General features: G+C 39.7%; 1 protein-coding gene across 2 annotated transcripts in view; it reads right to left on the bottom strand.

The window, feature by feature from the left end:
- Nucleotides 1–15,663, bottom strand: part of LOC106877604 (hexokinase-2) — a 55,380-nt gene that overhangs the window by 18,087 nt on the left and 21,630 nt on the right. For both annotated transcript variants that reach the window (XR_016238010.1, XM_089339917.1), the window contains exons 2-4: nt 8,288–8,450; nt 6,351–6,490; nt 5,173–5,391 (exon numbers count right to left, since the gene is read on the bottom strand). Coding sequence is in view for 1 of the 2 variants with exons in the window: in XM_089339917.1 (XP_089196043.1) it covers nt 5,173–5,391; nt 6,351–6,490; nt 8,288–8,450 (522 nt within the window). In the remaining variant the exon portion in view is untranslated. The remainder of the gene's footprint in view (nt 1–5,172; nt 5,392–6,350; nt 6,491–8,287; nt 8,451–15,663) is intronic.

Below are 15,663 nucleotides of genomic sequence, written 5' to 3'. Positions count from 1 at the left end.
CACTCCTGCGCCTTACAAAACTTTCACTGAGGTCTTACATTGGCAACTCAGAAATACAGAATTATATCATTTCCCTTAGTTCAGTCAGAGATTTCGCTATAACACAGACCCTAACCCTAACTCCTAATTCCTCTGCCCTGATTCACTCCTATTCATTTCGTACCTTGAGGTGCCACTTCCACCCCTCTATCATACTCTGACACCTCATCTCCTAGCATAAACCTGACCCCTACTCCTTGGGGTTTATAGTCATGAATGTTGCATGGTAACAGCACTAATGCTGGTGGTGTGAAAAAGCAGCCCAATATACGCTACACTATAAAGTGGTTGGCATTAGGAAGGGTATCCAGCCCTGGAAACCATACCAAAGCAGACACTGGAGCGCAATGCAGTTCTTGGGGTCAATTATATCTCGTCAAACTGGCCAAACCATGTTAGCATGGAACATGGACACTAAATAATGACGACAACAATCATCATGGTGTTGGTTGCAGTGGTAGTGGTGGGGATGGTGGTAGAGTTGGGGATGGTGGTAGTGGTGGGGATGGTGGCAGTGGTGGGGATGGTGGCAGTGGCGGGGATGGTGGTAGTGGCGGGGATGGTGGTAGTGGTGGGGATGGTGGTAGTGGTGGGATGGCGGTAGTGGTAGGGATGGTGGTAGTGGTGGGGATGGTGGTAGTGGTGGGAACGGTGGTAGTGGAAGGAACGGTGGTAGTGTGGTGGTAGTGGTGGGGATGGTGGTAGTGGAAGGAACGGTGGTAGTGTGGTGGGAATGGTGGTAGTGGCGGGGATGGTGGTAGTGGTGGGATGGCGGTGGTGGTAGTGGTGGGATGGCGGTGGTGGTAGTGGTGGGAACGGTGGTAGAGTTGGGGATGGCGGTAGTAGTGTGGATGGCAATAGTAGTGAGGATGGTGGTACTGGTGGGGTCAGTGGTGATGGTGGTGGCGATGGTAATAATGACAATGATATACTAAGACAGAAACCAAACAGATTGTAAAACAAAGCAATAAAACGCTTTACTAAAATAACTACTTGAGAGATTGTGGAAAGTCCTAAATATGTGAACTAGTTCTTTTTTTTAATTACACTTTATCACAGTAACTGGTGAGCAGGTGCGTGTTTATGTGTGTTGAACATCTGTGTTAGCATGTGAGAAAGTGAATGGCTGTGTATATGTGTTTGTGTTTATGTGTATGAGAGTGAATATGAGTGTGTATGTATATTTGTGTGAATATGTTATATGTGGAAGTGAATGTGTGCATGTGTGAATGTGTGTTTGTGTAAGCATGTGTTCATAAGTGTGTGTGGTCAAAAAACAGACCGTGATCATATCAAATACAGGCCACTGTTAACCATTAAGATGGTTAAAAACCTACAAAAATAGCAGCCAAATCTCCCTCAGATTCACACTAACCTGTCTTAAAAATGAGGCATATTACATTAAAAGAGAAAGTCTTAAATGGAATGATCAGGTCTAGAAACTTGTACTCAGTTGGGGCTGACCAAGGGCTAAACCACTATAACTATAATAGTATGAGTCAACATTAAATAGCAGCCAAATCTCCCTCAAAACTATAGCCTACTGCAAGGGTGGGGAAACCCCCGCCCACGGGTGCAATTGTGCCCGCAAGCCCATTTTATTGTGCCCACAGGCTGGTATACTCGTATGTACAAAATATAGTCAATTTTACAATTATAAAATTTATACAATATTCATATGCCTCTTTGCAACAAAGGTCGCGTTTCCACTATGACTTAAAACAGTTAGACTCGAACAGAAAATTGTCTGGCAATTTCCATTTGAATGGAAATTTTGTTTTCCTGATAAAACACATATTGCTAAGTTTGTACCACCCGCTTCAGACCCAACTACATTCTAGCTGAAAAATATAGAATACCGCATAAGTAATATAAATGTACCCTAAATTCAGGGGTGGTGTTAATGAAGATGTCATGTGTTAACTTAATGTGTTAAACTTATCTTTATTAATGTATATCTAATTATACATACATATATGCCCCTCACCTGGGGCATATATTTTTCTACACTCTCTGAGTGGTTGGCGTTAGGAAGGGCATCCAGCTGTAGAAACTCTGCCAAATCAGATTGGAGCCTGGTGTAGCCATCTGGTTCACCAGTCCTCAGTCAAATCGTCCAACCCATGCTAGCATGGAAAGCGGACGTTAAACGACGACGACGATGATATATACAAGATTTACACAGATATAAGAGTTAGAACTCATGATCCACCCAAAGACCTTTTGTTTTTGGAAATTTCTGCTCACTGCACTAAATCGTTTCCCCACCCCTGGCCTACCATTTTAAAAACAGATGGAAATGTCTGATAATATAGTCCTAGATACTGCACCTCCACTCCAGTTCAACACTCCCTACATTCACCTCGACCCCTCCAACTCCAACCATCAGTTACTCTCCCCTTCACACACTTATGAAACTACCCACCCACACCTTCATCTCTGCATCCTCTCATATGCTCTTGTATCTTGAGAGTTTGTTTTAGCGCCCTATCAATACCATCTTTATCTTCTTCCTGGCTGCTTCCATCAACCCTTAAATAATATATCACCTCTGTATCAAGACACATGTTCTTGTCCCTCTATCATACTAGAGCCCTTCAGCACTTGGCAGAGAACCACTTCTCTTATCCCTAATGACTTCTCTATCTAATGATGGGGACTTTGTCCTTTTCTGTTTTCTTTTTATGTCTCTGCAAGTTACTTGGTAAACTCACAAGTGCTGGTGGCACAAGAAAGGCATCCAGTACTCTGTGTTTAGTGGTTAACGTTAGGAAGGGCTTTCTGCTGTAGAAACCATACCAAAGCAGACACTGGAGCTTAGTGCAGTTTGTTGGACCCTGTTAAACCATCCCACCCATGCCAGCATGGAAAATGGACGTTAAGTGATGATGATGATGATGATGATGATGATGATGATGATGATACCTGTCAAAAAGACATGATGTTCATATTTGGAAAGTTTGGGATTTCAACTTGACTCATTCAGGGCTGCCCAAAGCTCAAACAACAACAATTTGAACCCCTATTTCTTCTCCTATCATATCATTGAATTGTTTTCTGTTGATTTTCTTTTTCCTGTTTGTTTCAGATTTTCAATTATCACAATAATCTATAAATAGTATTTTTATATTTTTTTGTTTATATATTTATCTAGTTATCTATTTACTCATTAACTTTAATACTTATTTATTCTAAAAATAACTCTAAAAAACATCACTACCAAACATAATGTGTGTATTAATCAGCAACCTTTGATCCAGAAATGCTAGAATCATTTACTTTTAGTCATCAATTTACCATTTTTGCTTTCAAATATCAATTTGGACTAAGATGGCAAACCGATAGAATTGTCAGCATGATGGACAAACTGTTCAGCAACATTTCGTATGTTTTTACATTCTGGGTTCAAATTCCACCAATGTCAACTTTGCTTTTCATCCTTCCAGGGTAAATAAAACAAATACCGATTGTAAACTGGGGTCATTGTAATCGAATTACCCCCTCCCCTGAGTTTGCTGGCCTTGTGCTAAAATTTGAAACCAATATTAATTTGGATTGGATTTTATTCTGTCTGGTCTTCATTTTCTTAAACTAATGTCCAGCATTGCTTTGTATGCTAATTACCATCCTATTTTTTAAACCTATTTCTTAAACTCTTCTCTCTTTCCCACCTTCTGTCTTTGTCCCTTCCTTTCACTGCCCCCTCCCTCCCTCTCTGAGCTTTAGACATTATAAATTTTTCCACAAGAATATTTCAAATGAAATACAATGTCTGCATGTTTCAAAGTTTGAAAATAGTGAAAAAAAATCATCACCATCACCATTTAATATCCACTTTTTTCATGTTTGTGTCGGCTGGATGAAAGTTGTTTCAGCAGATTTTTCTATGGCTGGATGTCCTTCCTCTCACCAACTCCTGCATACCACCAAATAATGTAATGTTTTCCCATGACCAAACATGTCTTGGAAGATTGGAAATGAAGGACACTTGTTACATGATGGGAACAAAACTATCACATAATGTCAAGTAAAGGAGACACTAACACACACACATTATATATATATATATATATATATATATATACACACACACACACATTCTATTCTTTTATTTTTTTATGTTTTTACTTGTTTAAGTCATTTGACTGAGGCCATGTTGGAGCACTTTCTTAAAGGGTTTTAGTCAAAGAAATTTACTCCAGGACTTATTATTTGTAAGCCTAGTACTTGTTCCATCAGGCTCTATTGCTGAACCACTAAGTTACAGGGACATAAACACACCAACATTGGTTATCAAGTGATGGTGGGGAGACAAACAGACACAAAGACATGACCATAAATATATGTGTCTGTGTGTATATATGTATATATATATATATATTTATCATGGCACTCCGTTGGTTATGATGATGAGGGTTCCAGTTGAACTGATCAATGGAACAGCCTGCTCGTGAAATTAACGTGCAAGTGGCTGAGCACTCCACAGACACGTGTACCCTTAACGTAGTTCTTGGGAATATTCAGCGTGACACAGTGTGACAAGGATGACCCTTTGAAATACAGGTACAACAGAAACAGGAAGAAAGAGTGAGAGAAAGTTGTGGTGGAAGAGTACAGCAGGGTTCGCCACCATCCCCTGCCGGAGCCTTGTGGAGCTTTAGGTGTTTTTGCTCAATAAACACTCACAACGCCCGGTCTGAGAATCGAAACCGCGATCCTATGACCGCAAGTTCACTGCCCTAACCACTGGGCCATTGCGCCTCCACCCAATGTTACAATAACCTGACTGAAACCACCACCACTAATAATAACAATAATAATAATAATAATAATAATAATAATAACAACAATAATCCTTTCTACTATAGGCACAAGGTCTGAAATTTGGGGGAGGGGATAGTTGATTACATCAACCCCGGTACTCAACTAGTATTTATCGTATTGACCCTGAAAGGATGAAAGGCAAAGTGGACCTCAGCAGAATTTGGACTCAGAACATAAAGTCAGATGAAACACTGCTAAGCATTATGCCCTGCATTGCTAATGATTCTGCCAGTACATGATAGTGCTGTACAGATTTGGTGACAAAAGAGAATAAACCATTGAGAAATTATTAAATCATTTAAAACTTACTGTTGCTTTGACTAAAGCCTGTTGAAGAAGCTGACAAACATCTTGACCAATTACACCCTCGCAACGGAAACCTTTTGTCCATTTTGACAGACGAGCAGAGGCAAGGCCATCTTGTACAAGGGGAAAGGAAAATGTGAATCCAAGACAAAGTGATCTTTCAGTCTCCAGTCCAGTAAAGTGGATGAAATTAGCCACACAATTAGCCACATGCCCAAACAGCTGTAAATACAAAAAGGGAAAAACGGGATTAGAAAAGAGAGAAACTGTACACAAGTTACATTCATATAAAGACCAAAATGAAATCAGATAAATTCTTTAACCCTTTTGTTAACATATTTCTGTCGAGCTACTGTTTTCACTTCAGTTAATGTTAGCTATAATGAAGAGTTTATCAAAATAATTTTGTTATTATTAAGCTGATGTTTGGAACAAGTTAACACTGAGTTTTGATGGAAGAATTTAATTTAGAACTTTTGAAAGCATGACATTTGTACTACAGAACCAGGGATAGCCTCAGGTAGGTTGGTACCAAAAGGATTAACAAATTTTCATGACTATAATAAATGAGTGGCTGTGTGGTAAGTAGCTTGCTTACCAACCACATGGTTCCGGGTTCATTCCCACTGCGTGGCACCTTGGGCAAGTGTCTTCTACTATAGCCTCGGGCAGACCAAAGCCTTGTGAGTGGATTTGGTAGATGGAAACTGAAAGAAGCTTGTCGTATATATGTATATATATATTTATAAGTATGTGTGTTTGTATCTGTGTTTGTCCCCCTAACATCGCTTGACAACCGATGCTGGTGTGTTTACGTCTCCATAAGCTAGCGGTTCAGCAAAAGAGATCGATAGAATAAGTACTAGGCTTCCAAAGAATAAGTCCCGGGGTCGATTTGCTCGACTAAAAGGCGGTGCTTCAGCATGGCCGCAGTTAAATGACTGAAACAAGTAAAATAGTAAAATAGTAAATAGTAATATATATACCAGATCAGTTGCCCAGATGTTGGAGCTTTAATATGTCCATGCCCAGGGAAGCAACATGTTCAGAGCATGGTAGAATGCAGGATTAATTTGAAACAATGTGGATAAATAAGCTTTACAGTTCACAGATTAATCAGAATGCTGAAGGATTAAACAAAGAAAAAGGTAACGCTGGTCATTAATGAAGTAGTTTCTTACCTGTTCACCTGTACCCAACATTACCTGCTGGGGGATGAGGTAGGTTTTGCTGACAATATCTGCCAAGGGTCCATTCAGATCAATGAATAAAACACGAAAGTTGGTTCCACCAAGATCAAGAGCTAAAAATTTGCCCTTCTCTACAGAAATATAAGTAAATAAACAAATAATTAGATAATTTAAATTTTTTGAAAACATCTAATACATATATAATTGTAACAAGATAATATTTTTTTTTTTACATAGAATAAAAAAAAAAAACATGCACAGGCATGGCTGTGTGGGCAAGCTGTTTGCTTCCCAACCACATGGTCCCTAGTTCCATCCCACTGCACAGTAACTTGGGCAAGGGATTTCTACCATAACTCTGAGATGATCAAAGCCTTGTGAGTGGACTTGGTAAATGGAGACTGAAAGAAGCCCATCATATATACATGTGTGTGTGTGTGTGCATGCATGTGTGTGTATGTGTGTCTTGACACTGCATGATAGTTGTAAATGAGTGTCACTGCCATACAAGCAGCATCATTCCTTTCCAGTTTTCTGTAAAAGCATGTCTGACCAAGGGGAAATATTAACTAACTTGGAAACATGTGGTGTGGCAATAGGAAGGGCATCTGGTTCTATAAAATCTGCCTCAACGAATTTTGTTTCACCCATGCAAACATGTAAAAAGTAGAGGTAAAAACAATGATGACAATGCAGCTGATGATGATGATGATGATGATGGCAGTGGTGATGATGGTATTAGTCAGTCAGAAGTAGTGACACAAATTTTTTTGTTTGTTTGGGGCATAGGTCATATAGCCACACATTAGTATAATATATATGGTTCCAAGACTTTCTGGGACTCTTTTAGTTTGAAGGGGTTTAAAAAAAAACTTAAATGCAATCATCACTATCATTTAACATCAATTTTTCCAGGCTTGCCTGGTAAAATGGATATTTTAGCGAAGATATTGTTTTAGAAAACAATAGAATAGATAATAAATTAGTTAGTAGCCTAGAAAAAGCACAGAAAGGGGATAGCAAATGATGTGAAAGCAACAAGTATTGCACTGAACTATGTCTGAGCTAGGGTGTGTGCGCTGAAACATGAAGGCTCAAAAGCCATTGGTTAGGCCTGGGTAGCGAAGGCAAAGCACAGCAACAAATCTAGAATTCAGTCTGTGACAGACTGGAGCGGCCATGTGTTCCCTAATTCCAAACAGATGTGATGTTTTAGCAGCAGTTCACCAGCTTCCTTTTGAGGAGTGGCATACTTGAGACAGGGGGCTTTGAGATCTATCTTGATGGTATGCTGCACTTATTAGACAAGGAGATTGAGTGTTCCTAGAAGTCAATTCCAGTGGAGGAAGCGGCAGGTGTACTGAGCCACCATGTGGGATGCAAATCACCAGAATCAGATGGTCTTCCCCATGAACTACATTTCCACATGTCTGACTTGTTTGCTCCAGATTTGGTAGCTGTCTACTGCACCTGGCAACAGACTGGGAACATTCCCAGTCACGTGAGCCAAGGAGTGGTGACTCTGCTAAGAAAAGATCCAAACAAGAGAAATATAGTTGAAAACTTTAGTCCCATAATTCTGCTCAACACTGGATTAAATAATTTAGCTAAGGAGCTTGCCATGAGGCTTGCACTTGTCTGTAGTGTAGTCGAGGACACACAAACCTGTGCAATCCTCAGTAAGTCTATCCATGACAACCTCCACCTAGCGCAGTACATCGTAGAACAGGTCAGAAACAGATCTGGCTTTGGAGGGGCACTGGTCAATTTGGATCATTCTTAGGCATTTAACAGAGTGGACTCTCGCTATCAGGTGGCTGTCCTAAAAGCTGTTGGCTTTGGTCCTCCTCTCAAAATTGCTGGCTTCGTGTCAAAACTAGAAAGTATTAGAAATGTTTATCATAAGAGAGAGTGTGCTCCATAGTTACCTGAACCCTCTGGCAATGCACGGACGTAGGACGGAAACATCTTGATATCAGCAGTAGCATGGGTAGTTTTTCCCAAACCATTTTTCATCTCCTCTTTCCATAATGCCATCACCTGGTGGTATGTGGCTGATGGCAGCTTGAAACCTTTCACCAAAGATTCAATCTGCAAAAAACACAAAAATAAAGAGATTTAGAAAGTTAAAAGGAAGGAGACGAGGTGGTATTGTGTTTTAGGATTTGGCGCTTTATTTTACTTATAAATTTTGTTGGCTGGGGGCTATAATAGAAGACACTTGCCTAAGGTGGCATGCAGTGAGACTGAATCTGAGACCACAAATTCGACCTCAGTGAAATTTGACCTCAGAACATAGTGACGGGCAAAATACCACTAAGCATTTCGTCCAGCATGCTAACAATTATAATAATAATAACAAGAGCACTCAGAGAGCGCAAACCTCTGTCAAGGCAACACCAACATCCTCTCGACAAATAGCCAGAAATTATTTTTAAAATGAAAATATCTGAAATAAACTTGACTCTCAAAAATTAAATTAAAAAAAAACGGAAAAATAATCCAGAATCCTGGTCTGGGACTGGATTGATCCCAAAATCTAATCAGTTCGTGCTAGTCATGGGGCCAAACATCCCTGAAAGTTTCATCCGAATCCATCCACTGGTTCTTGAGATATCTTGTCCAGGGACAAACAAACATACATGACTAAAAACAATACCTCCGCCTTCGCTAAAGCGGAGGTAATGATATTAATAATAATAATAATAACAATAATAATAATAACAATAATAATAATATTAATAATAATAAAGATATCAGTGGGACCATCAAAGGGGGGAAGATGATAGTTGTGGTGAATGGTAGGGAGCACATCTTAACAAAAACAAGAAAAGATAGACCAATAACCCATATCTTTCAAGAAAACAAGAATTGGGCAACAACAACAACAACAAAAGCATGAACTTTCCCAGCTCCTTGTCAAACCATCTGACCCATGCCAGCATGGAGAGCAGACGTTAAATGATAATGAAACAGACAAACCCGAAATGGGTGTGATTTGATAAAGACTTGGCTGCTATGCCAAGCATTGCAAACAACTACGTAGAAGCTTCCTAGGAGATGGTGGTGAGTCGTATCGAGAAACCGCATTAATTCACCAAACTGTTTACTTCTGACCTTTGGCTTGGAAATGTCACCACGAAAAACAAAAAGAAGAAAAAAAAACTAACACCATTTCATTATCACCACCACCACCACAGTCCACCTAAACTTGATGATGTTATTGTTGTAAACATTACTGTCAAAAGAGAAGTGGTGGAAGACGGTTGAATCTGCAAAGTAAGGAAATGAAATAGCTTTTGGTATTTAAATGCATCTCCTTTATGCCCTGAGTTCAAAATCATGTCAAAGCTGATTTTGTTTTCACCCTCCAAGGAGAGGATGAGGTTAATAATATTCACCATTTCCACTCCCCACAAAGTGTGTGGTCTTGTACCAAAGTTAGACATCATTAGTATCGAAAAGAGAAAAGCAGTGAGTGGGCAGGATTGTTAACAATGCCAGAGAAAATGCTTAGAAGTAAGTAATTCGTCCAGCTTTTTGCATTCTGACTTGAAATGCCACAAAGGTTGACTTCGTCTTCCATCCTCTCGGGATTGATAAAATAAAGTACTAGTAATGGTGAGGGCAGGAGAGTCAATGTAACTGACTTTTGCCCTTCCCCTCAAAGTTTGTTGCCCTTATGTCAAAATAAGAAAGAATTATTATCAGTATAAGGAATGGCAGTAAATTGCCAGACTCAATAAAGAGAAACACAAAACAAAATACCTTATGGTATTTAGTTGAGATCATTTATGTTCTGAGTTCAAATCCCGCTTGGCTTGGTTCTGTATTTCAACCTTCCAGAGGTTAATAAAATAAAGTAAAATAAAGTACCAGTTAAGTACCAGGTTGATAGATTTAATCTGTTGTCTGGTCTAATTTAACCCCACCTGGCACTTGGATACCTTTATCAGAGTTAAACTCTTTTGGAAGCATTTTTGCGAGGCTTTTGGTTTGAGGATAAATTCCTCAATTCCATTGACACCTAAGTTTCATTAGTCTTGCAAAGAGGTCAACAGTGCTGCCCTACCTCAAATGACTAACACATAAAAAAAAATATTTACGTTTGAAACAACACCAAAATAGCTTATCAATGTTTGCCCAAAAGCAGAATTAGAAGGTCTTATCATCATTGCACAAAACTTTAGTGTACCTTTATAGAAGCTATGACAAAAATATAAACAATCAAGGTAAAAGATAAGATAATAACTGTGATTATAACAAATAAAATCACAATGTTTGAGAAAAATTTGTTGTGGTCTGTGGCGGCAAAAATTATTTGACAATTCTACTTTTGGAACAGTGAATCTTGAAGCAGATAAAGCTATAAATAATAGCATGTAAATATTAGATTGAAAACTCTTTGGATAGAAAAAAATCAACAGCTGCCTATGGGGTTTGAAACAGCATCTCCTGAAAACCCAATGAGTGTTCCTTAGGGTTTCTAAATTCTTATAACATCAACAATATTTTAATGAAATTTTCAAATTTTGAAAACTGAAGTTGTTGTTGTTGTTTAGCTGAAGATCAGACCTGATTAAAGTAGACCTATGATCTAAGGTGTTCTACCTGTGACCATCCCAATGAGGTCACATGTGAAGGAAGCACAGGAACACTTAGCCAACATGTTCTTATATAAGACAGCTGGGTGTGATTTGAAGGAAATTGGGCTGTTATTTCTAGCAGCTTGAATGATCATGTAGGAATGTTTGCTCTGCTTCAGTGTGTGTGTGTGTGCGTGTGTGTGTGCACGTGCATGCATGTGTGTATGTGCATGTGTGTGTGTGTGTGTGTGTGTGTGTGTGTGTGTGTGTGTGTGAATATCTGTCTGTCTGATGATGAGAGATTGTGACAAGTGTTGAAAGAACAAGACTCATTCAACCCATGCCTTTATGGAAAGACTGTGATGACGACGACAATAATGATTTCCTACAATGGTACAAGACCATACAACTTTATACAGGGGCAATTAGATTACAAGGAATTAAACTGACCCAGTTTCCATCTACCAAATCCACATGGCTTTGGTTGGCATGGGGCCATCATGGGGGAGACACTTGCCCAAGGTAGAACTGAACTTGAAACCAAATGGTTGTGAAGCAAACTTGCCTGCATATACATGTGTGTGTGTGTGTGTAGTTTAGCTTGTCTTGCTATGTTAAGTAGCTACCTGACTTAGAGATAAGAATCTTGTAGAGATAAAAATAGCACAGTTAAAATAAAAATAAAACACGAGGCAAAAATAGAATCAAATATCTAATTTGAGAGAAAACGCGAAAGGGATTGACAGGTGCTCTGTTAATTAATCAGTAACATGGCTAATTGGTAAGTGATAGGCAGGTTATCCAGATCTTGTTAGTGGGTTGGGTCTTTGGAGTTTTTTTGTTTTGTTTTATTCTTTTACTTGTTTCACTCATTAGACTACGGCCATGCTGGGGCACCCCCTTGAAAGTTTTTAGTCAAATGGATTGACCCCAGGATTAATATTTTCTTTTTGAACCTGGTACTTATTTTATCAGTCGCTTTTGCTGAATCACTAAGCTACAGGATCGTAAACACACCAACACCAGTTGTTGCGGTTGTCAAATGATGGGGAACAAAGACATCACCCCCACCACCACCAGCACGTGAAAAGCACTATCCGAATGCGATCAATGCCAGACCCACCTGACTGGCTCCTAACCCTAACCCTGTGCCAGTAGCATGTAAAAAGCCCCTCTTGGAGTGGTTGACATTAAGAAAGGCATCCAGCTGTAGAAACATTGCCAGATCAGATTGGAGCCGGGTGCAGCTGCTGGCTTTCCAGACCTCAGTCAAACCGTCCAACCCATGCCAGCATGGAAAACAGGCGTTAAATGATGTAGGAGTGGCTGTGTGGTAAGTAGCTTGCTTACCAACCACATGGTCCCGGGTTCAGTCCCACTGCGTGGCATCTTAGGTAAGTGTCTTCTACTATAGCCTCAGAACAACCAAAGCCTTGTGAGTGGATTTGGTAGATGGAAACTGAAAGAAGCCCGTCGTATATATGTATATATATGTATGTATGTGTGTATGTGTCTGTGTGTCTGTGTTTGTCCTCCCAACATCGCTTGACAACCGATGCTGGTGTGTTTACGTCCCCGTACCTTAGCGGTTCAGCAAAAAGAGACCGATAGAATAAGTACTAGGCTTCCAAAGAATAAGTCCTGGGGTCGATTTGCTCAACTAAAGGTGGTGCTCCAGCATAGCCACAGTCAAAAGACTGAAACAAGTAAAAGAGTAAGAGTATATATGCTGAGCTTCTTTCAATTTTCGTCTACCAAACCCACTCACAAGGCTTTGGCCTGATGCTATAGTAGAAGACACTTGCTCAAGGTGCCACACGGTGGGAATGAACACAGAACCATGTGGTTGAGAAGCAAGCTTCTTACCACAAACCCACGCCTGCACCTGTTTTGTTTTCTATCTTAAATTAGTTTTTACACTGTTATGCGAGTAGTCATATAGCTCCCCTACAGCAAGAAACCTGTTCTGCTCCAGCCCTTCTTTCTCATACTTTACTCTCCTCTGCTTCTTAATCTCCTAGCAGAATGTTCTCCCTTGCCCACTCTCCATTTGGGGGTTTGTAGTCTTGCAAAGTACATGCCAAACTACCATCACAAACATCGTACACAACATGACAAATGATGAGAGAGAGAGAGAGAGAGAGAGGCAGAGAGCGAGAGCTAGAGAGTGGGGAGAGGGCAGTGGCAAGAGAGGAAGTAGTGTTGGTTGTTGTGATGAAAAGTTTAGCATCTGTGTTAAAAGATATAACATAGAAAGAAGTGGGGAGGAAGAGGAGGAGAGAAGGCTAGTTTTGTTTTGTACTTATGTAACAGATGCAACAATACAACAATACGATAACACACATACATATACATACAAATATATATATATATATATATATATATATATATATATATATATATATATATATGTATATATGCATGCAGCTACACATATATGTGTGTGTATTACTTTCACATGTGTATGAATAGAGAAACAGAGAGAGAATTGTGTTAGTTCATAAGAACTAAACTACAATCCAATCGAAATAAAGAACATAAAGTACAGACACACACACACATACATAAACTCACACATGTAACATAATGAATTCACTAAATGTCTAATAGATATTATAGATTATATTTTTACATGAAAACATAGGATAGCTGTGTAAAGAAGTGTTGATCCCTAACTGTGTAAGGAACTTGTGGAAAAGGTAGATCCAGGAAGACATGGGATGAGGTGGTGAAGCATGATCTTCAGATGTTGTGTCTCATGGAGGTGATGAGAAGTGATGGAGACCTTTGATGATTTTCTGTGCTTGAGAAGACATGTCAAGCTAAGTGAAATCACAGTTGTGGCCAGTGCTGGTGGCATGTAAAAGGTATCCATGCTAGTGACACATGAGAGGCACATGTGCCAGTGACATAAAAAGCACCCATGCTAGTCACACATGAGAGGCACATGTGCCAGTGACATAAAAAGCACCCATGCTAGTGACACATGAGAGGCACATGTGCCAGTGACATAAAAAGCACCCATGCTGGTGACATGTAAAAGGTATCCATTACACCCTGTGGCATGGTTGGGGTTAGGAAAGCAATCCAGCCAGAGAAACCAAGCCAAAACAGACTGGAGCATGGTGCAACTCTCCAGCTTACCAATTCCAGTTAAACCATCCAACTTTTGTCAGCACGGAAAACAGGCACTAAATGATGATGATGATTCTTTAATTCTTTAACTTGTTTCAGTCATTTGACTGCGGCCATGCTGGAGCACCACCTTTAGTCGAATCAAATCGACCCTAGGACTTATTCTTTGTAAGCCTAGTACTTATTCTATCGGTCTCTTTTTGCCGAACCGCTAAGTTACGGGGACCTAAACACACCAGCATCCGTTGTCAAGCAATGTTGGGGTACAAACACAGATACACAACATATACACACATACATATATATATATATACATACATACATACATATATACGATGGACTTCTTTCAGTTTCCGTCTACCAAATCCACTCACAAGGCTTTGGTCGGCCCGAGGCTATAGTAGAAGACACTTGCCCAAGGTGCCACGCAGTGGGACTGAACCCGGAACCATGTGGTTGGTAAGCAAGCTACTTACCACACAGCCACTCCTGCGCCTATGATGATGATAATAATAATAATAATGATGACGATGATGATGACAATGACGGAACTACTAAATGTCAGCTTTGTAGTTAGACTTTTGTTTAGTTCAGTGCAGTGAAATGCATATGTATATGGTTTAAGGAAGTTTGTTATCCAGTTTAATGTTGAGCTGTTCACTTTTCCTAACAAGCCATTATTTGTTAGTAGTATACAGAAAAAAGTCCTACAATACATTTGCAATTTTAGGTGGAAAGAAGATAAAGGGAGTATGACAAACTTAGATAAATTGTTGGCTAGGTAGCTAGCTACAGAGCTAGATAGCTAGATAGCAAGGCAGCTAGATAGATATACAGTTATATTAGATACAGGTATATAATTACATACACAGGCATGTACTGATGCAAACAAACACCTAAGCATGAATCTTTGGAGAACAGATAGATTCTGGCACTCAGGCATACTAATTCACACACACAAACAAACAAACAAACATTTACAAACATATATATATATATATATATACGTACACACACAGAAACTCCCCATACATCTAGTTATCCAATATATTTAAATACACATATGTATGTATGTATGTATGTATGTATGTGTGTGTGCATACACACATACATGCACACACACATATCTACACACACATACACACACACACACATATCTAGACATACATATGTACATACATACATCATTTGTTAGACATATCTGAGCAAGCCTACAAAGGTTTATAGGCCAGCTAGAAAAGAGTGGGAGAGGGGGGGGAGACAGAGGGAGGGGAGAAGCAGGAGAGAGAGAAAGAGAGAGAGGGGGAAGGAAGCAGGAGTGTGCAAGAAAGTGAAATAGAGGGAGACTCAGGAAGAGTGTAGAGGGAAGCATATTTGTGTGTGTGTGTTGTGTGTGTCTGCATATGTATGTTAAGAGCAAAAAGGCGAGTGTGAGATGGAGAGATAGACTAGAGGGAGAGGCAGAGAAAGAGGAAGAGGAACAGGAGTGGAGGTAGAAGCAGAGAGCGATAGCAGGAGGAGAGGAAGTAGATGGATGAGAAAGAATTGTGGAGGGAAAGAAGAAAAAGAGAACAAGAGGAGCA

This window comes from Octopus bimaculoides, chromosome 22 (assembly GCF_046866305.1).
Source record: "Octopus bimaculoides isolate indiv1 chromosome 22, ASM4686630v1, whole genome shotgun sequence".
Classification (NCBI taxonomy): domain Eukaryota; kingdom Metazoa; phylum Mollusca; class Cephalopoda; order Octopoda; family Octopodidae; genus Octopus; species Octopus bimaculoides.
Note: the sequence above shows the minus strand (reverse complement) of the source record. Positions and strands in the feature narration are given on the sequence as shown.